The following is a 23,429-nucleotide window of genomic DNA, read 5'->3' on the forward strand; positions in this document are numbered from 1 at the left end:
CACCTGCTGTGTTTGGGAATGCCAAGAAGAAGGCGAGCGGCAGCATTTTTTTAGACTCTGTATTTTGTTAAGATATTTTTGCTGAAAGTTTGTTAAAAGACCATTACAGTAATAGATTTTTAAAATAATGAGTGCCAAGATCACAGTTTTCTGTAAATTTCACGGAATAAACAGGAAGAGTTTTCTGAGAAGTTTCATGATATAAAAGGAAGCTGAAGTGATGGAGTTAATATGGCCCTCAAAAGATAATTTACTATCAAAGAAAATCCCTAAATTATTGAACTTGGCAGCTGGGGTGGGAAACGATCCAAGTTCCTGTGGCCACCGACTGGGACTAGAAAGATGCCTTGCTGCCAAACAGCAAAACCTCTGTTTTGCTAGAGTTAAGACTCAAACAGTTGTGGGACATCCATCTGCTGGGCTGGAGCATAAAATTATGAAAGTGAGTGGCAGTGTCTTTCGGATCACTGGCTAGGGACACCACAATTTGGCGTAGGACTCCACCGAAAACCCAATGTACCTGATCAATTTGGCAAATAGTGTCACATAGCCTTTAATGAGGGTAGGGCTCAACAAAGAGCCCTGGGGGACACCACAGGGCAGAGAAAAAGGGGGTGAGTTCTATCAGTCAAAAGCGACAAACTGTTCTCGATCTGTGAGAAAGGATTTTAGAAGGGTAAGTGCTCTCCCTCTGATTCCAATAGAGGCAAGACAATCTAGGAGAATACCATGGTTGATCGTACCGAATGCTGTTGAGAGATCTAATAAAATCAAAGCAGCATTACCCCCTGCATCATCAGTTTGTTTGATTTGTTCTGATGCGGTGATCAAAGCAAGCTCTGCGCTATGGTGGCTTCTGAAGCCAAACTGGGGTGGGGTCTAAGAGGCCATGTGCCTCAAAGAAAGTTGTTAGTTCATAGTTAATAGATTTTTCAATGATTTTTGCAGGGAGTGGAAGACGCAAAATGGGGTGATAGTTGTTTGGGTCAGTGGTATCGAGATTAGGCTTTTTAAGGAGAGGAAGGATGGAGGCTAACTCCCACTTTGTGGGGAAATACCCTACACTGAACATCTGGTTAAAGATGTCTGTAAGATGCACAGAGACAGTCTTGGGCACTAGATGTATGATTTTAGGAGGGGGAAACCGACTTGATTTAGTAAAGTAAGTTTATGACTTGCGCTGGAGAGAGTGATTAAAAGGTGGTCAATGTGGCAGAGAGATCATTTACTGGTGGTACAATGTGAGAAACAGACAGGGTACCAACCAGGCAAGCTAAGAGATCGATTGGAAGCCCAAAAGAGGTGGAAGAGGCAGATGAACCTGTGTCATCCAATGGATTGGTCTAGAAAGAAGGAAGCAAGTGAGTTACACAAAAGTTGACTAGTCTCGTAATTTTCGTTTTCTGGAATTTTAGTACGTTTTCTAACTGTGGCAAACAGTTCCTTTGAAGAGTTTTTGAATTGCTCGATTTTGCGAGTGAAGAAGAGAGATGTTTCCCCTGAAGATCATGTCTTTATAGGTTGAGAAGCAGCTCTTATAATTTTCTTTTTCCGTGAGGCCATAATTGAGCCTCCATTTCCTTTTGAATCTACGAGAATACTTGTGACTGTTCTTTTGTTCAAACCTAGAAACCCCGAAAAAGATTTGTCTCAGTGTCAATGGCCAACATTAATGAGCTGAGGGCCAATATATAAGGATTTGGTGGCATAGGCTAGCTAACATATATGAAGGGATTTATTGACAGTCATTGGGAGCTCCAACTAGAGTAGGACCCTGAAGGGATTTTCCAAATATAAGTTGCTGATAGATATATTTTAATGAAGAAAGTATTGAAGGTTATATATTCAATAAGGTATGAAGTCTTATTTGTGTAGTATCATTTACATTTTTACTTGTATATGTGTGAAAACAAGATTTAATTCTGGCTAATCTACAAAACTTGTTCTCCAGTTTTCTTCATCAAGGACATCACAGCAAGCATTCCTCTTTTCTCATATTACCAGACATTTCTTTATACCTTTTGGAACTATCTTTCTTCATTCCTGCTTGTGACCTGCTTGGGACCTGTTTTCATCTACCTGTCTCTCTGGCCTCAGATTCTCAGCATTCTGCAAGATGTTTTTGTCTGTCCCTTACCCATGTTAACTGTGGCATTTCTTAAGGCTCTTTTTAGGTTCTTTGTATTTTTTACTTCCTATATTATTACATTATGATTTCTTTAGATTCGAGTTCCAATTCTGTGTCGACAACTCCCAACTTTTCTTTACATTTTGCACCTTCTCTTCATCTTATAAGGCTAATTTCTCTGCCATTTGTTTTGCTGTTGAAGCTTAAGTGGCCTCTTACTTTCTCAAACTCTCCTACTTTCATTCTTCCTCATGTGAGCTTTTTTCGGCCATCTTAACTTCTCTTTAAGTTCATTTTTTGGCTTGGATTTTAAATCTTCACTTAACATTATTGATCAAATGTCTTATCTCTAATCTTTTCAACATCTGGAAAATCATGTCACTGCTTCTGTTGTCTTCTTTGAAGCTATTACTCCAAACACTAGATTGTTCTCAACTTAGATACTGCTACTATCTTCATGTCAGTGTTCCCAAATGCATTTCTGCTCACTTTATATTTTTTTCTGAATTATTATGTTCAACAATAATGAGCACATATCTCCTCTTATCTTGTCCAACTTCGCTGTCAATCTTTGCTACTTCAATTCAAGGTCCAGTTCCTTTGTCTTGTGTTTGCTTCCTTCGTCTTGTGTTTTAATGTTTCCTTTCTTAGCATACCTTCTTAATGTTCTGTTTGGCCAAAACTGTGGAATAAGTTGCCAGTTCAAATCAGGAGGAGGTGTTCATCCTATCTGAATTTAGTTTGTTGAATTATCCAAAATACCTTGATCATGAGAATGATCAAATATCACTGTTGTTTCATGTCCTTTTTTGTACCGTTTTAGTTTGCCATTTACAGTGCGTTGGATACAAATATTCAAATAAATAAATCAATGAGCTTCTTATTAAATATAAAACAAATGATCAGGTACTCACCTGTGTTCGCATGTCAGGCGGCTGTAAGAAAAAAGAATGTAATATTATGATCTATATGGCGAGTTCCCGACATAGGCCTTTACTAGGAACAACCTTCACAAAGGAAACTTTCTGTTTTGAATTGGTCTCTTATTTTGAAGTACGGCCCGGCCCACCAAGAGCTGAACCAACACATGGTTGCAAAAGCACCTGACGAGTAGTTCTCAAGCCATGTTTTTAAACATGATGAAAGCTACTCAACTTGTTTACATTTTGCCTACAAACTGAAATTGTCTTCATACCAGGATCAAAACTTTGAAACATTTGTTTCCCTTGCAGGCAGAATTTCTCCTGTGGGAACTGAATGGCATAGTTAACACAGATAGGTGGAATTACCGCTGCACATTGTTATGGACAGGATAGGATCAAGTTTAAAACTTTATTGTGGCTTCAATATCAGTTAAATTGAAATAAACAGCTAGAAGAACCAAGAACTTTGAATTGGCTTGGTCAAGACCCTCACCAGGGTGAAGGGAGCCTTTGTCTTCACTGACTGGTTCTACAACAAAAATGGCGAACAAACTACTAATTGCCTTACCAGTCAACTCTGCCAGTAAGGCGACTGGCACCTCTCCATTACGAGCATTAAAATGAGCTTAAACCATATGAAGAAAGAGAACAATCAATCGCTTTTAAAAACCTTCTGCTTAATATATGCGACCTCCTAAGCATCCTCTATTCTAAGAATATGTGCACCAATGCAGGTAAAGGCTAGTTTAATGAGCAATATACACAATTTGTTCCATCAAACATTTACACACTGATCACAAGTCCATCTAATTAACTAGGTTCAAAATTATTTAGGTAGGATTAATCCTTCTGATTTTGGCTCAAATAATATAGAAATGCATAGTTCCTTATTCACTATCTATGATAATCCCATATTAAGGCACAGAACATTTCAGCATGATGGCAATGATAAAGAGGGAAACATTTTCAGTGGACATATTGAGTTTTACGGAGTTGTTTTAAGCCTCAATGATGTAGGCAGTGTATGGGTTTACAATTAAATTGAGAGATAGAATTTGTGACTTGTTTAAGTGTTGCCTGTTTTGTTGACTACGTTTGTCAATGTTGTTTTTGGAAAAAAAAGAAATTAATGTTAAGATGTAGGAGTTATATAGGCAAGAGCTACAAACTAATTTAGTATACATGAGGCTTGACATCCCCAGAGTGATGTTGGTCCTTTGGCAGCTTTTGAGCCCTAAGTACCAACTACCAGTTGCATGGTACAGGAGACATGGGAATTCTGGGCCCAGAATTATAGTTTCCCTCTTGTATTCCAGACCCTATATCATGCAATTCTAATTTTTCATGCCTCAAATGGAGAATAATCTGCACTTCCAGATTTACTGGGCCTTTTCATGCATACCATTCTTGACTTCCAGTAGGTGAAATTTGTGAGCAAAAATACAATTTGTGCTACCAGATGGAATCCCACACCCTGCCAACTTGTACTAGTGCGGGTTGGTACCACTCGTATCTGGGCATTTGGACAGCCGTGGCCCGTGCAGGTAAGATTAGTGGGCCGGTGGTGCCGGGTTGGGTGGGGGATTTCAACAGACATCGAAGAGGGAAAATGAATTATTTATTTATTTTCCCTTGCTGTTGAATGCCGAAATACCCCCTTTCCCCAAACCGGCCCCACCGCTCTTACCTGCACGGGCCGCGGCTGCATTTAGAAGCTAGTCTGAACAATGAAACATTGAGTAAATGGCCTTATGGGTATGAGTTCATTATCTACTTTAAGCTATATTTTGAAAACTCACATTAAGATTGTGGAATTTTATCAAATAACTTGCTTCAACTTTCATACTTTGTTCATCATGCAAAGACAGCTACTGCGGTTATGACCATGCAAAGAAGTCTTGGAGGGGAGGAAACCACTTCTGTGTTTGCATTTACCTCTATGGTCCAGGAGCGCTATAAGACGATGCTCCTGTCCACCTTCCATCCAATACTATACGAGTTCCGGATAAGTGATGTCACTACTGCTGCCGGTTCCTTATTTCCTTTAATATGGTCAAGGGGGAACATGGTGATGTTGTCTGTTTATTATCTATATCTCAGATCTCAGTACTGCTACAACAAAATTTAAGGAACTTAAGACCTGCCATGGAATGGGAAACGTTAGGGTCGAAACAGAAGCTTCTTTCCATCTGGTGATTTCTCAAAATTCCAAACAAACCACAGGAAGAAGAATATTAAGTGCTCATTGATTTACAGAAACAGGTTCAGTAGCCTTTGGTGTGGATAATCACATGAGGACATGAGAACACCACCAACAAAAAGAGTTACCTTCTGAGACCAATTGATAAACATATATGTATTTACTTGGTGGTTGTAAAGACCTCCATACAGCCATGTGGTAACTTGAGGGTGCCTTGAATTGAGAAACAGAACAGAATATGCTCTAAATATTGATGCCCGAGAGACAGTCAGCAAGCAAAGGGAAGGCATCTGCTGTCATAAGCTCTGATCCAATACAATGAGGTGCCACACTAATGCCTTGGATGGTTCAGTGAAGGCGCCTGGAATATTGAAGGCATTTTCTGTCCTCCAGTTTCATCCTTACCTCCAATGTAGAAAACATATGAGACTGTGTCCTATAAATGCCAATTGGAATTTCTGCGCTGGATGAGCACAGCTTCTGGAACAGTCTGCCATATGTCCGAATCCAGAGGTCATCTTCGTTGATTTTCATCTGAACAAAATAAAAAATATGAGAAAGATAAGTACAATGAGACTTTAAAAAAAAGTTTTGTGCAACACAGTCTTTACCCATCCATGTAACCATTCAAACCCATGAACCACCAAGGCCTTTTTCTACATGTGAATCATGCCCTCTAGACTGGCTGCAGACTTACTGCTTAAACCAACCAAACACTCTGCCAACGAAATAATTTCAGGTCGCAAATCAAAACACAAAACCAAGATAAACAACAGATATTTAAACAAACTACACAGAAAAACAGGAAAGCGTTTAAACTATTGCACTTGGATGGTGCTTGTGCCTAGGTTCATATTATACATAATAAATATATCAGGCAAACAGGAAAACAACTATGGGCCTTATTTAGAGTTTGGTGGATGGCATACTCCATAAGAAACATGGTGTATGTCTCGTCTGCCTTATTACAAGTTCCATAGGGCATAATACACTTGTCATAGTGTATGTCACATCCACCATATTTGTGGAAGAGTATCTTGTATGCCAAACTCTAAGTAGGGTCCTAAGACTTTTAGAAGGGGGTCAATGCAGACATTGACTTATAAATTGCAGGGCTGTGTTTCCCATGAGGTTTTGTTACAATGGAAGAACCAGGAGATCGCTACTTTCCTTACGCCTGCTTCAGGACTGACTTCATGGCTAAGTTTGTGGGGCTCTATCAACAAGCTAACGCCACATTGCGTGAGATTATCCCTGGGTTTCCAGATATAATCTCACGTTAGGCAGTTAGCGTGAGGATTTTTATCGCTTTTAGCACACTATCTCAGCGATAAAAATCCACGCTAGCCGGCGATAATTATCCTAGCGCTAAGTGCGCTTAGCGATAATTATCGGCGGTTGTTGCTGATATGCCCCTATGCAACCTCAGGTTGGGCCCAGACATATGCAAATCAGTCTTGACCCTGCTCCAATAGAAACACTCCAGCCCAAGCTCCCAGAACAGGTTCTCCCTGAACCAGAAGACAAGCAACCCAAGATGGGTTTTGCCGTGATTGCAGCTCTCCAGTCGGGTATTGCTTGGTTCGAGCAGCACAGTGAGTACAGGACCCACGTCATACCATACACCTTGCACTTAGGGCATTGCACTAAAGCAGACAAAACATTGACGGGCAGAATGCTTGAATTAATCTCCACTGCTAACTATTCCGGCCATCATGCTCCTATGCACACCATGCCACTTCAATTTGGACCTAGCCATTTGTAAATCAGTCTTGACCCTGCTCCAGTAGAAACAGTCCAGCCTGAACTAGAGTGGAGAGGTGTGGCTCACTGGTTAGAGGTGGCAGATCCGTAAGCAGAGAATCGGCCAGGGACCAGGGTTCAATTCCCGACGCGGCAGGGTCGTGGACCAGGGTCAAAACGGACTCGATAATTCTCGCCTCGGTACCTACTCTAACCAGGAACACACTCGGCAACTCTGGGCATTAGCTTGCCTCATCTCCACAACGGCCCCCCACATTCGCCGGGGATGCCTGGTTTCACCTTGGAGATACCCTGGAGGGACCATCTCACAGGGATAGCCAGGACGGGTTCCCCAGCGGTATACAGCGCCAGGACGCCTCAGGGCAGCAGTGCGCTTTACAAGACACATACATTTACATTTACATTTAACTACAATCCCAGGTCCTCCCTGAATTGGAACACAATTGAGGGTAGGTTTCACTTTAATAGGGTCAATTCAGTTGGGTGCAGCTTGGTTACAGTGGCACAGTGAGCACAGGATCCATGTCTGTGCATACCAGTCACATTTAGGGCATGTAGAATGCTTGGATTAATCTCAATCAGGCCGCATCCCAGTCTATCATTTTTTTTGCAAACCATGCCACCTCAGTTTTTGATCCAGCTATATACAAATCAGTGTTGACTTTGCTCCAATAGGAACAGTTCAGGACAAGTGGCAGACACTAACTAGGTTGAAACTGCTCTGGGTTTGCCTGTGTTCCCACCCGAAAAGGGACCTGGCCTGGCAGCTAGGGCTGGACTGTTTCTGTTGCAGAAGGATAAAAACAGATTTGCATGAGGTGGGTCTCCCTCTAGATTGGCAAAGCGGGTGGAAAAGTCTTAAATCACACCCAAACGGTTGGCAGTGGCTGACATAATTCAAGCATTCAATCCATCACATTGTTGTTTTTTGTCATTGGCACTCAAAGTACAAAGGGTATACCCAAACGTGGGTCCCGTTCTCACTAAGCCATAAAACTCAAGCTACAGATCTCTGATAAGACCAAAGAAGGGCGAAACCGGTCTAGGGTTGCTTGTATTCCTATATAGAAGGTACCTGGTCTTGCAGTTCAGGCTGAACTATTCCAATGAGAGCAGGACCAAGACTAATTTACACAAGGTGGGTCTCCATCTAGAATGGCCCAGTGGGTGAAATATTGTGGTCTGGAATTCACCTCTAAGCAAATGCCAGTGGCTGAGATAAAATCAAGCATTCCTTCCATCACTTTGCTGCTTATGTGGGTGACAGTATGCTGGGACACTGGCAGGGCTTTTCGTGGTGGTCTTCACAGAAGTGGCACTAACAAAAATGGTGCAATTCCCATAAGGGATCATTCAGCCTTCCACTTCCCTCGTGATAGGGTGCCGGTATGCAGATGACTATGAGTGCATTTCCATTATCTTATGGATGAAGCCTTGTTCTAGCCCTCCTCTAAATGAGGTACTTAAGGCCAATATTCAGAGCTTAGTGGATGTGAGACATCTGACAAAAAGCAGAGGATGTCCCCTCGTCTATGCGCTTGAAATCGGACACAAGTGACGTCTGCTTTCTTTTTGGCATATGTCCCACATCCGCCAAACTCGAAATATTGACCTATAGCATGACAATAGTTTGCGAGAATTCTGCTAGATTCACGCAAATTAAATTTTTTATTGATTATAGCGACATGCGGATTTGGAAAGTGTCAATTACAACTGTGTATATAAAATATAGGTTTCTTAACTTCCAACATAAACTTTAATGCCTGATTTTCATAATGTATATCAAAGGCACACTAGTTACCACAAGACATTCCTTACACTAGTGTGCGCATCCTTAGCTTTCAGCAGTGCTTCGAAATGCTAAGAAGGTACAGCAGTATCATTATCTGCATACAAAATTTCATTTCAGACCAAATTAGCGGTACCGGTACCCTAATAGTTTTAAAAATACACAAAAGTTATAACTTGTGTATTAAGACAGGAAAGCTTTTTCTCTGCTTTAAAATGAGAAAATGAAGTGAACTACAATATAAAAAACAGGATGGTTTGAAACATTGATGTTTTGCATTGACTCACAAATTTGTACTTTTGTGACAAGAAGCAAAAAACTGAAAATGTAAAACATGGAACTGCACATTTGTGTCAGATTTCCACATGTAGAAACTGTCCATCCAAATTCACCGGCCCTGATCTACAACATTTTCTTCCGGGTTACGCATTGACTAAGTTAAAAGTACCTCACGGCTTCTCAATCAAACATGTTTGTGAATCGCACCCTGAATGCGTAAATTGCACGTGTTCGAGTATTCATTGAAGGCAAATAGAGACTTTAACTCCCAGCAGTCATTAAGGGCTTGTTTGTCAGTTCCTGAAAAGTCTGAAATTTGCTTAAACCGGAGTGCATTTCTCAGTGGCGGCTCCTCCGCTAAGGCGGAGGAGCATCGCCACACTGCTCTCTGAGCTGTTAAAAAACGAAAAATAAAATGATAATAACTCAATGTTATTATCATTTTATTTTTCCGTACTTGCTCAGTTCTTGGTGCGGGCGGGGCTGGGCTGTGCAGAGCAGGAGGAGTGGTGGGTACTCTCTAAGTGCGCATGACGGTTTGACAGGCCAACCTGGGCCAGACAAACAGTCATGTGCACTTTGCATATTTTCCACCCGGCTGTATTAAAAAACCTGGGTGGAGAACATGCACAGGCTCATAGTCCCCGTCGGAGTGCCGAACCACGGTGCGTAGACTAATCATGACGCTGCTGTCATGGTGACAGCAGAGTAGCGATTGGCCTAGGGGAGCCTGTGTGCTTCCTGCTTCGGACTAGGAGTCGGAAAAGACGAGGAGAGGCAGCAAAAGTACCTAGGTAAGTGATTTATATATTTTTTCATTCCTTCTCCCAACCCCCTCACACTGTTGCCTCGCCTCGCCTCACCAATCCCGTTTGGTAGCAGCCGCCACTATGCATTTGTGACTTTCTTCCCAGGCCCTTGTGAAACGGGCTTGAGTGCCGCCCCAGGACTACCAAATACTTTCAGGGAAGACCCAGATCCAAATGAGGTTAGCTGCTTCTGCACTCATTTTGATTCTTACCACTACCACATGAACCAGATTTCACCATGTGATCCATGACTTAAATCCTTCAATCTTGCTTCAAATCTTGGGGACATTTCATTCATTAATACAGCTTTGCATCCCAGCCTTCATGTATTAAAGGGCAGGTGGAATACAAATGTGAATATCAACACGTGTACAAATATTGCGTTAGTCTGACCTTACCTTTAGTAAGTATTTATCAATTACTGCTGTTAAGGGAATCTTGACACGTTAGAATAAGGCTACGAAGATTAAAATAAAAAAATAAGAAACCTTCAAACCAGTTTTGCAATGCTTCAGTTTCACATACTCTTTTCTCTAAATCGATTTCGAGACAGCAAATTATCAGAGGGAGCCAACACTAATTTCCGTCTGGAAAGCTTGAAGGCATGACTTGGCCTTCTCTATTTTTTTCCGCTTTGTTTTCAAAACACTTGTCTTTGTGCATCACATAATTGTGGCCCTTCACAGCTAGATAAGTGGTTCCACTTCAATCAACCCTCCCAGATGCAGTCTGTAATTGCCTCCTGTCTGCAGCTGCAGAATGTAAGCCTCTTGGCCGAGAGTTTTCTCCACCAGACCCCTGGAGTTTGGAGACAATGAAAAGACCAACAACAGTACTCACGGCACAGAGGTATCCAGAGCCTGGCGTGGTGTCCAGTCCCAGCAAGAGGCGAGTGATGGTGATCATATAGTCTTTGACGAAGGACTGCAAGGAATGGAAGAGCATCAGTTACAGGCAAATGTGCCACCCTATGATTGGATGAAGACGAATTGGCGTTAAAATGTACACCAGAAATCAAACAGCATCAGGTCGAGGATGTGAGGTTCAAACAAAGAGGCTCATAATCTTGGGCTCACAATAAAGACATAGGGCCTGGCTACGAACCCGGCAGGAGGACTACCAAGCCTGTAGTGCGTCCGCCCGCCGGAATATAAATGTAACCCATGGCATGGGGGCAGTGTTGCGGTGGTGTCACAGCGGAGGCTATCTAACGCTCATCGGCGAGCCTTAAGACAGACCACCGCCGTGACACCACTACAGCACATTCCTGCAGAGTATGGCATGCACCATGCTGTGCATTCCATTTTGTGCAGGAACTGGGGTGCAATTCTAGGGGGACACAACATATACCCCCCTGCATGCATTCCCAGGTCCAGAGGCAGGAGGGGCCCTGTTAGGGCCCCCTTAGTTGCCTCACTGACACCCTTTTCATGGCAGGCTCACCGCCATGGAATGGGGGGTGGTTTGGCAACTCGGAATACGCTCAGCTGTGCTGCTGCGGCACTGCCAGCATATTCCTGCCTCAGACCACCAACGCCATGCCGTGGAATCCTGGATCCCAGCTGAGGTGGTGGTCCTATGGCGCTCCGGCCCCCACACTCAGAATGTGGCACACGGTGCCGCAGTGGTGGAAGTGATCGGACCACCACCGCGAGTACAGTAGCCCTACGGACCGACGTACTCATATTCAGGCCCATAATGCTTTTGGACACAGATCCATCCATCAAATTCTTTCTAGGAAATATTAAACCAAAATGTAATTCATCTTGCAAGTCAACAGATAGTTACATGGCAATCCAACACCTGAATGTATAAGAGTCACTTTGGGACGTTACAAAGAGGGACTTGGCCAAAGAAGTTGGCAGGGCACATTTTAACCATCCTTGCATCCACTGGAACTGGGTAGAGGTATGAAACTAACTGATAACAAATGTTTTACAGGTGAAAAACCTATCACCGGTGTACACCTGCAGGGAGGCAGCATTCAAGGAGGTCAAACAAATCTGTGATAGGTGCACTCCTGTATTGATTTTTTAAATCTTCATTTGAGCAGTAAAAATACTTACTTTCAGTTAAATATTCTCTTTTCATTTAATAAAATAGTACTGTTCTTTTTCACCGAAATAGTCTCCTGAGATCATGCAGTTTCGCTTTTATTAGAGCTCTTCCAAGTTTTAATAAGGTGCTATGCCTTAGAGACAAAAGTTCTTATAAGTTCTTATAAGTCTCTGGCTGCAACCGGGCCAGCAATGCAAAGGCTGAAAAGTAGGGGTGGAAGTTTCACTATGCTGAATTCTGCAGAGCTACAAGAAAACTGTGAGATTACGCAGAGTTCCGCTAACGGGAGGAAAATATGCATGTCAAGCTACTGGCGCTGCCATTTAGTGGCAGTAGCACAACAGCACTAAATAATCTTCGTGGACGGCACTATGTGGTGCACTAGAGAGCAAGGCCATTCGAGTTAATTTTGCTGGCGCTCGAGTAGAAAATCGAATCAAATGGCAGCAAATCCACTTGAGATCTCCCAGTCCCAACCCATGTTAGAAAATGGTGCTAGGGGAAGCCAAATCTTGCTCGCACTTGTATTTCTGGAGCCTCGCAGGAAAAGATTTTGCCACACAGTTATTGGCAGAATTTGGCTGGAACTCTGTGCTACAAGAGAGGCTTCATCTCGATTACTGACTAGAAGGAGCTGAATGATATACATCAGCATCACACTCCATTAATGATCAAGTTCCAAAAAACTCTTTGCAGTTCATCTGTCTCTCTCTGTCTCTCTCTCCAGTACATATCTCTCTCTCTCTCTTTCCCTCTTTTTGTCTTCTCTCATTGTCACACTCTTTCTTTTCTCTCTCTCTATTCCCCTATCCATCCCCCCTTTCTGTAGTGGTTCATTGACAGTTTTTTAAAACCCACATAAAAATATCCTGCCTAGAGCTTTTTCCTAATTTGTGGAAGAATGTATGTGGTTAGAAATATTGCTAATTCTGCCTACCTCTTCAAAGCTGTGGCTTGCTACCATCCTCCAAGGCCTTCTGAAAGGTATTTGGAAGTTATCTTCTTTATTCTTATCTTCACATCCTCTGCTGGTAGTTGGGGTGTTAAATTTTTGATCACCTGAAATTTGTTATCTCTACTGTATGGAGTGTGGGCCCGGGGCAAAACTCTAAAAAGGTAATCCCATATTAAGGGACTATTGCAAGATCTAAAAAGAGTCTTATTAGTCACAAAACCCTTCTGAATTGATTAAATCAGAGGCCTCAAAATATGAAACCCTTTTTTCCAATGTACTAGGCCAATATAATGATTTAGCAAGTTTTTCCAAATCATTAAATTTGTTTAAAAAGTCATACAGAAACCGGTATTTGGAAGTGCAATGTTTAGAGCATCCCTTTCAAATACAGATTTCTTATGGTATGCATTAGTGGTTTGCGAGCAAAATCTGGTCGCAAAACATTAATATTTTTCTGACATGTGAAAGGAGGTGGTTAACCTTTCACACATGGGAAGATGTCCCCAAGCGAACCCTCTTCCTTTTACGTATGTTGACAACAACACTTTTTAAAGAGTGGGGAGTGCTCCCATGAACCTCCACCTAGCTTCAAAATATTTGTAAATTATTTTTTTAATGCCTTCTGTTTTGCTTTGGGGAAAATGGGAAGCATTTATGAAAAAAGATTGGCTTATTTTAATGCAATCACAAGCATGGCTTTATGCTGACCCTTATAGGCCACCATCCCTGTGATGGCTGCGATTGCTAGTGAATCGCAATTTTCAGCCTCTCATTAACATTCATGAGGTAGGTCGAATTGCAACACACTATGATATTTTGTGAACCAATTTATTAGGTTGATTACCAAACTAAAAATGCATTTGGTAAACATTGGTGGGCACATTGTGACCCATTTACCAAATGTATTCTCGGTACATCAGACCCTAACAGCCCCATGTATAACACTGTTTTGAGGCTGCACAGTCTGTGAGTTACAAAATTGTAGAATATGCAACCACTTAAAAAGCAGTCACTATGTGGGAAAGGTATATTGCAAGTTGCAAATGACTTTTCGACTTAGAAGGTACACATCATGATTCCTTGCGATTCACAAGGATGAAAGGATCTGAATGAGGCATCACCTCGTCCTTGGAATTGTGATGGCACGTATCAATGATTTGTGATGATGGATGCAGTTGCAAAGGATTGACAATCTAGGGGTTGGGATGATGGAGAGCTTTGGGAATCACAGCTGGGGAAATCAGGGAGGCACACAGTGGTCCAGGGGACAGATGTCTGCTCCTCTCGATTCCCGTTTTCAGGACAGCCCGTGTTTTGCATATGAAGTGACACAAGCTGCTATGTTGACATCTGTCAATGTAAAAGAAGGGATGGAGGGCTGCTGTCCCACACGTATCTCCAGCCCAGCTATTGAAGGCATTCAGATTGATTCACAAATGGAATCCCTGCATCCTTAATATTAATGGGCAGAGAAGGATGATTCCCAGCAATTGCTATTTTAATTCACTGTGGTGGGTTAGCACATAGGCTGCAGCACAAAAATAATTTTGAATTGCATCACAGGTACTATCTAAAAACTGGATTTGTGGTGCAACTTGAGATTAGTTTCTCAGGCTCTATTACTCGTTTGGACTATAGATTGTTATAACTGATCCAGATCTCTAGTTGGAAAACTTAATTATATTATTTTATTTGATTAGCCTTTTATCCTTACATCACAGAAAAAAATGGGTTCTAATCACTACATTTGCTCACAGCAACAATGTTAGTTTAGAAAACTTGTATGGTGTGTCTTTACAGATCTTTCTGACCTAACTTCTGCTGAGCACCTGAGTTGAACAAAAAAAAAAAGATTGCTTTGTTTAAAACCAATCGCAAATATGGTGGTGCACTAACCCCACCAGGCCACATAACTGTGATGGCAGCGAATCGTAGTGGGTCACAGATTGTGACATACCTCATTAATATTCATGAGGATAGGTCTTTATAGGTCCTTTTGTGACCCACTACGATTGACTAAGTGAAGCTTAATGAGTTTCATACATTAGAAATAGCGATTTGCTAGTTGTGATTCATAAAACATCGCAATTAGGAAATTGCTATCCCTAATCTTCATACATCCAGCCACAGGAAACTGGGAACAGATTTACATTCATTGCTTGATCCTCAAATAAAGGTCACCATAAACAATGTGCTACAAAGCAAATCAAAGTCCTCCTCTCAATGAAAGAGTCTGAACAAAATAGCAGCTCTCAAGAATTATTACAGATACAGGTACAGATAGAGCAGGAATTTATTGAAACTTCCAAAAAATTGATGGATGGAGATGCATGACTCGATTTTCCCTTTTCAAATCAAAACATTTTAATTGAGATTCAATACCATAAGGGTGGTCCCTGGCAGTGAGACCGGTACCGGGCGCACCACCTCGCCCTATAATTGCTCGGCTATTAAATTACAGGGACCGCAATACCATTTTGAGACTGGCCAGGGAAAAGGGTGCCATCGACCACCAGGGGAATTCGCTGTCCATCTTCCCTGACTTCACTGTCGCAGTCCAAGTGGCCCGTCGGGAATTTGATACCGTGAAGAAATGTATGCAATCCGTAGGCATCCCCTATGCCATGTTGTATCCTGCTCGCTTACGAGCTGGCCAGGAGGGAGATTTTAAAATCTTCACCACTCCTAAGGCGGCAATGGAGCACGCCAAAAAGCTGAAAAGATGCCGACGTGAGACCCCAGCTGAGCTCGACGAGGAGGAGCAGTAAACTGAATGTGTGGTTACAAACTGTATTTTTGTCTGCTATCCTACATATGGGGTATGTCTTGAGTTCACATATCAAGGTTCAATGTTCTTTGAAGTAGCTGATGAGGAGGAGCGGTGGGCCTTCCAGTGGATGACGAACTGAGACCTTACTTACTGTTCATATGTCTGGCTCATGGTGTGATCATGTAGTATGGCGCACTGTTGTGGATACATAGCTGTTGAGCGGGATGAATTGCTGCACGATAGACGGCATGGATGCAATATGTTCTTCCAAATGTTTCTTGCATCCTAGCACAGGTACTAGACCTGATCATCCATCTCCTACATGGTAGGTGGCTAGTAGCTCTCTGATGGTCCCCTCATGGGAGATCCCCACATGTTACAAGCTTTTTGTATTTTTATGTTGGGGACTATTTCCTCAGGGAAGAGATGACTTTGGCAAGTTGGGTTTGCTGAAGTGGGTGGGGGGCTGGGGGGGTAGAGGAGGGGAAGGGGTGGCACTTTGCTATTGCACTGACTCTGAAATCTGAACCCTGGAAATGCACTATTGTAATTGGTCATCACACTGTTATGCATACACTGTTAACTGCAAGGTACAGGTGGTAACCTACAGTTCATTACCTGAAACGTACGTGGCTTAAATAATACTAATAAAAGAATTTTGTTAAGCGCACAGCTATCCCCAGCGGGGTGTCCTGGCGCTGAAGCAGACAGGGGCAGAACAAGAGGTCAGCAAAGCTAACCGGAGCGACTAAATAACCAGGTTTTTAGAGACATACGGAACTCCAACTCAGACTGAATCAGGTGGAGCTCAAGAGGTAAGTTATTCCAGTATTGGGTAGCACCCACCTCAAAGGATATACCTCCCATTCTGGATTTTAAGAATCGAGGGATGACAAGAAAATGCTTGTTATTTGATCGAAGAGATCTGGCTTGATGGTAGGGATGGAGTCTCTTCCTTAGGTAGAGTGGCCCTTTACCTTTACTAGCTCGAAAGGCTAAGGTCAAAGCCTTAAATTCTATTCGTTTGGCAATGGGTAGCCAGTGAAGTTGTCGTAGGTACGGGGTAATACGATGTCGTAGTGGTCCCCCGCAAATCAGCCGTGCTGCCGCATTTTGTACTAATAATAATAAAAGAAGTAGTCCCAAGCAAATCCGCTCTGTTCTGGCCTATCCGGAGAGGTTGGATTTCCAAGTAGCCTTTATGCAAGAGACACATCTTATGAAGATATCTGAGCAAAATATGGGCACGCGGTGGGCTTGGGTTAAGATTGCTTCCTCCTACTCCTCCTACTCTCATGGGGTGCTAATTCTTGTTAAGAAGGGGGTTCCCTTTACTGTCATGAGTTCGGAGATGGATGAACAGGGCAGATTGGCCCGTGTACATGGTAAACTTGGCAGGGTGGGAGTGCTGCTGGTTAATGTGTATGGCCCGAATGTGGATGACCATTCTTTCTTTGCGGTTGTGTGACACAGTATATCTAGGTTTCCTCCTGCTGGAATCATATGGGGGTCGACTTTAATACCTGCCTCAATACAACTGTAGACAGAGTGGGCAGTGGGATGGCGAGACACAGGCAGGTGACAGACGCTTTATTTGGGCTATTGGAGGCTGGAAATATCCATGACATCTGGCAGATTCGTCACCCTGGGGCACATGAGAGTACCTTTATATGCACTCTGCATGGTACGTGGTCCCTCTTGGACTACTGGCTTATCTCTGAGGTTGCCTGCACCTGGGTAGTTGATGTCAGCCGTTTGGCTAAGACGCTATCTGATCACTCCACAGTACTGCTTGAACTGCGTATCCCTGTGTGCGAGAGGCACCCATTTACGCGGCGATTACAAGCGTCATTGACTGATCCAGTTTTTAAGTGCACGGTTGGCAAGGCGATTCCAAACTTTTTTTTTTTTTTTTTTTTTTAAATTTTTATTGAACAATAATTCGGTTACAAGCACGGGCCTACAACCACCAGGGCCGGCCGCTAGGTACAGAATGAAATATACATTTATCAAGGCTGCAGTCAAGTCCCGGGGCGCAGCCCCGTAGTGGCTCCGGATAGTTCTAAAGGAACAGGAGACTTAAGTCCAACAGACACAAAAACTAAAAGAAAAACAAAAGGCGAGGCATAAGGGCAAACAGTGCGGGTCAGGCTTCCTCCGGGGAACTCCAGTGCAGACCATTAAGCAGCCGGCAAAAGGAAGGAGTACCGGGAGGCTGGGGACGGGGGGGGGGGGTCAAGGGAGATGAACGTCCATATGTAGTTATTACAAAAGGTGCCAGGAACCATCAAGGGTCAGGGGGACATGGCGATATCGGTGTCCACCAGGGGGGCGTACAGATACCCCCGCGATACGCATTCCATTGCCCCCAGATTCTACCCCATGCCCCCGGCTTACCACGGGCCACATACACAGTCTTCTCCCTGAACATACACCAGTCCATATTCTCCTTCCATACTGACACGGTGGGCGGCCGTTGGGCGCCCCATAGCTGCGCTATATCTCTCTTGGCAATCATGTTCCCCAGGGCCGCCCACCGAGTCTGAGCCGCGCTGTAATCATTGGGCTCCCACACATTCAGGACACAGCGACGCACCTCCGGCAGCAGCACAACCCCAGTGACCTGTCCCATAATCGTATGGACCCGGCGCCAGTAGTCCGCCACCTCGCGGCACTCCCACAGGATATGGAGAAAGGTGGCGCTGAGCCCACAACCCCGCTTACAGAGCCCGTCGTCGGAAAATCCCATCGAGACCAAGCGAGGACCCGTCACATACACCCGGTGAAGAATCTTGAGCTGTACCAACCGGAGACGGGCTGGAATGGCGACCTCCTTGGGGGACGACAGTGCAGACTGCCAGTCCTCGTCGTCCAATTCCACCCCATCCCCCATCCAAGCCTCCCGGAGGCGCACAAAGAGGTCAGCCCGATGATTAATCAGTTTTTTATAAGTTAAAGAAATGGTACTGTCAGGGACATGTCCGTCAAGTATGCGGTCCTCGAGGGGCGAGGAAACCGGGATCTTGGTCCCCTCCCCAAAGACCGAGAGCAGGGCGTGTCGAACCTGGGCATAGCGGAAGAACTCCCTGTCCGTAAGCTCGTATTCGGCCTGGAGCGCCGCGAAAGTCTTAACCGTGCCCTTATGCCACAGGTCTCCCACTTTGCTGATACCAATCGTATCCCACTGGTCAAACCCCTTCGTAGTCCAGAGGCTGCCCAGGCGGTCGGAGGCAAACAAAGGAGTAGCACATGTTAGTCGCTCACTCCAGCCCGTGGCCGCAGTGGCAGCCCTCCAGGTCCGCACCGCAATCTTAGTAGGACCCGTAAGGGTCCGGCCAGCCGAGCGGGAGTAAAGTGCCCTGTTATAGTTCCCGCCGGGAAGCAGGAACTTGTCCATCTCATACGCCGGATTCAAGCCAGGCGCATACGTGGCATGGTTAATGGCCGATAGCTGCGAGGCCCAATAGTACCTGCGAATGTCAGGAAGCGCGATGCCCCCGTCGTACCAGGGGAGAGTAAGCTTAGCAAGAGCAATACGCGCCCGCCCGTCCCACACCAGTCTCCTCTGCAGGCTCTCCACCTCCCGAAAGTAGGCCACCGGGATAACGTCGAAGGAGTTCTGGAGTGCATAGAGGAACCTGGGAAGGGACATCATTTTGAACAGCGCGGCCCGACCCAGCGGGGACAGGGGCAGCCTGCACCACCGGGCCGTGTCCTCTCGCAATCGCCGGAGTGGACGCAGGAGATTCTGCTCATAGCGAGCCACCGGGTCCAGCGAAACGTATATCCCCAGGTACTTAAAGCCGCTCAGAGATATTTGGATCGGAAGCCGAGGCGGCAGGAGAGGAGGACCACCAGAGATGGGATAGACGCAGGATTTAGACCAATTGATCGTGAGACCCGAATTGTTCCCAAAGGAAGTCAGAACGTCAAAGAGGACGTTGAGCGACTGCCGCGGTGAGGTGAGATACAGGAGAATATCGTCCGCATACAGCGAGACCCGATCTTCGAAGCCCGGGGCCCACCGGATCCCCCTAAGCGAGGGCTCCCAGCGGAGCCAAGCAGCGAGTGGCTCCAGGGCGAGAGCAAAGAGCAAAGGGGACAACGGGCACCCCTGCCTCGTGCCCCTGCCGAGGGCAAAGGGCCGAGAGACGCGCCCATTCACCACCACCTGAGCCATGGGTCCCGTGTAAAGAAGCTTCACCCAGCCAATAAATCCTTCCCCAAAGCCAAATTTAGCCAAGACAGCCCAGAGGAATGGCCACTCGATGGTGTCAAAAGCCATCGTGGCATCCAAAGAAACCAGCACGGCCGGTTCGGAGAGGAGCTCCGCCCTGGCCAGGGCGCCGTGAAGACGCCGCAAGTTAAGAGCGGTGTTGCGGTGCGGGATGAAGCCGCATTGGTCCGGATGAATAAGATCGCACACGACGCTCAACAAACGATTGGCAAGGACTTTCGCCAGGATTTTAGGCTCTGCATTTAGCAGTGAAATAGGCCGGTAGGAAGTACAGCGGTCTCGCGGCTTGCCCTCCTTGGGGATCACGACTATCGTGGCCAAACGCTGGTCAGCCGGAAGGGAACCCGCCGCAAGAGACTCACGGAACATGCGACTGAGGAAGGGCGCAAGCTTATCAGGGCGCAATTTATATAGCTCAATGGGCAGCCCGTTGGGACCCATAGCCTTGCCCGAGCGAAGGGAGCGGATCGCGGTCGCTATTTCATCCGCCGACAAGGGGGCGTCCAGCCGCTCACGGTCCTCAACGGACAGGCCGGGCAAGGCAATATCCCTCAGTAGAAGGCGAGAGTCGTCCTCATCTCTGTCAGTCACTGGGGAGTACACAGCCCGGAGGTGGTCGGCGAAACATTCCACAATCTCATCCGGCTCAGTCACACACACACCTTCCGCAGCACGCAACTCCGGGACCACACGATTCACTCTCTCCTTTTTGTCCAGCCACGCAATCAACTTTCCCGCCTTGTCCCCGGCGTCGTACAGTCGACCCTGCTGCTCCCTATACATAGTTTTGGCCGCGTCAGTGACCAGGGACCTATATTCAAACTGTTTCAGGCTAAGGGCATGGAGCCCGTCCGGAGTGACATTCGCCTCCAAGGCCGACTCCAGCCCCGAGATGTCAGTCTCCAGCCTCACCACTGCCTCACTCTTGACCTTCTTAGCCACCACTATCTGGGAGAGGGCGTGTCCGCGGATCACGGTTTTAAAGGCTTCCCACAGGGACATTGCAGACGACACCGACCCCTCGTTATCAAGGAAGTATTGGTCCATAGCCTTAACCAGGCTGTCGCGAGTCGTAGGGTCTCGCAGGTACCATGGGTTAATGGGAGCGATCCGCCCTGCAGACCGCGACCCGGTGTCAAAAAGAAGCCACAGCGGAGAATGGTCGGAGATACCCCGCGCCAGGTGCCTGACCTCTCTAATCCGACCAGTCTGCGCCGCGGGCATAAGGAAGTAGTCTAACCTAGAGAGACTCCCATGCGCCCCCGAGTGAAAGGTGAACTGACATTGGGTCGGATGCATTAATCTCCAGCTATCCACCAGGCCGAAGGTCTCCAACATCCCACCCAGCCATGCCTGGGCAGCGGGGAGGGTCCTTGGTGGGTGACGATCCAGTTCACCCGAAACCACAGAATTAAAGTCCCCGCCCATGAGCAGGAGGCTGTCCGGAAGGTCAAGCAGCATTCGACCCAAGTCAGCGAAGGTGGAGTTCTGGAGGCCCGGGGGGACGTAGACTGAAACCAGGGTAAGGGGCTGCCCCTCCCACCTCCCAATCAAACACACATAGCGCCCTCTGTCATCAGAGACTATCTTAGTGATCTCCACCGGAAGGGAGGTTCGCAGGAGAATGCCCACCCCCCTGGAACCAGTTGTGAAACCAGAATGGGCTACGAGGCGATATCCCCCCCTGTTCATTGCATGACAAACATTACCAACCAGATGCGTCTCCTGGAGAAACACCACATCAGGAGTCAAACGACGCAAATATTGCAGCACTACACCCCGCTTGATACGGTCCCCCAACCCATTGACGTTCCATGACATAAGCCTCAACCCGTCCCCCCCCATCCCCTCCAATAGATCAAGGGTCCCCCAGCCTGCAGCACAGTTCCCAGATGTGAACAAAAATCAATACCTCGCCCTGTAAACAAAAAACACACAACAAAACAACCCCTCCTCCCCCCCAACCCCACCCCAAGTCCAACTCCCCCCACCCTGCACCCCTGCGGGCCAAAAAACCCCCCCAACTTGCAGTGTGCCTGTCGCCCCACTAACCCCATTCTACGAAAAGACCCCGGAGGAGGAAAGGGACCCGTCCCCGCCCGCCCCCCTCACAGGTCCTGGTGAAACACAATATACAAAAGAAGTAAGACCAAACTGAACAGTGCAAAACGTCAAAATCAAGGACCAAAAGTCATTCTAAAGGGGACCCGTCACCTGCGGTGCCCGCAGAGGGTCCGGGACGGCCACCTCCGTCCGGCAGCGAGTCCAGCCAGTCACTTGCGGCCACAGGAGAGTCAAAAAAGGCTGTCCGATCCCCATGTTCCACTCGGAGCTTTGCAGGGTAGAGCATCGAATACTTTAGGCCCAGCTCGCGGAGACGACGCTTCACCCCTTGGAATCCCATCCGCTGTTTCTGGACCAGTTGCGTGAAGTCCGGGTAAAAATTGATGGTCGAGTTCTCGTGACGAACCGGGCCGTGGGTCCGTGAGGCCTGCAGAATAGCGTCGCGGTCCCTGTAGTGGAATAGTTTGGCCACGATAGACCTCGGGGGGGCACCCGGCCGTGGCCGACCGCCCGGAACTCGATGGGCCCGCTCCACGGCAAAGAACTTACTTAGGCCAGCCGGGGACAACTGTTGCAGGATAAGTTCCTCGACCACGAGGTCAACCGGGCGGCCGTCGGAGGACTCCGGTACACCTATGACGCGGATGTTGTTGCGTCGGGCCCGTCCCTCGAAGTCCTCAAGCCGCCGGGCCATATGATCGTTGACCACCCTGATGTCTCCAAGCGCGGCCCGCAGATCCGACACCTCCGCACCGAGGGTGGAGGTCCGTGTATCGAGGGCCTGGACCCTCTCGTTAGTTTTGGAGAGGTCGGCCCGGATCAGGGTGACATCAATCGCGACGGTGTCGATCTTACGGGCCAGGGCCTCGTATTGCGTGGCGATGGTTTCCCTGATGCCAGCGATGGCGCCCATAATGTCCTGCAGGGAAAGTTCCGTAGAGACGTTCGTGCCTCCCCCTGCAGCGTCCGGGGGGAGGCCAGCAGCGCCAGGGGACCCTCTGCCCTGGGTGTAGCGGTCCATGTTGTTGCTCTGGACCGCTCCCCCGCGGAGGGAGGCCTTGGTCTTGCGCCCCTCGGGACCCCCTTTGCCCCCCATGTGAACACGGTCACTCAAGGGGACCTCCAATCAAGAGGTGTAAGGGCACCAGCAAAAAGACCTCAAAATGTCGGTATAGGGGGTCCGAGGCGATAGGCACTCTAGTGGCAGGTGGAGGAAAACCTCGTGCAGAGGCCCAGGAAGCACCTCGCCACCCCGAGCGCACCCGCCAGCTGGTCTCCTGAAGTCCAAAACCGAAACCGAAAGTGGTGGATCGGCAACTGGCACCGCGCTGAAGCCGCTGTTGTTCAATTGCAGCCCGGCCCCACGGGTCACCTTCACCCCGGTCACCTCCGTCGGGTGGGTCCCAAAAGTTCCGACGACGACAACTCAGGATTCCCAGGTCCGAGTTGATTT

The 23,429-nt window shown here is 46.7% G+C and overlaps 1 protein-coding gene across 4 annotated transcripts in view; it reads right to left on the minus strand.

Moving 5' to 3' along the window:
• KCNT1 (potassium sodium-activated channel subfamily T member 1) overlaps positions 1 to 23,429 on the minus strand; it is a 1,722,207-nt gene that overhangs the window by 34,266 nt on the left and 1,664,512 nt on the right. For all 4 annotated transcript variants that reach the window (XM_085613491.1, XM_085613497.1, XM_085613504.1 and 1 more), the window contains exons 26-28: positions 10,733 to 10,816; positions 5,657 to 5,785; positions 3,043 to 3,063 (exon numbers count right to left, since the gene is read on the minus strand). In XM_085613491.1, coding sequence (XP_085469617.1) covers positions 3,043 to 3,063; positions 5,657 to 5,785; positions 10,733 to 10,816 — 234 coding nt within the window. The remainder of the gene's footprint in view (positions 1 to 3,042; positions 3,064 to 5,656; positions 5,786 to 10,732; positions 10,817 to 23,429) is intronic.

Source organism: Triturus cristatus, chromosome 1_2, assembly GCF_964204655.1.
Source record: "Triturus cristatus chromosome 1_2, aTriCri1.1, whole genome shotgun sequence".
NCBI classification, from domain to species: domain Eukaryota; kingdom Metazoa; phylum Chordata; class Amphibia; order Caudata; family Salamandridae; genus Triturus; species Triturus cristatus.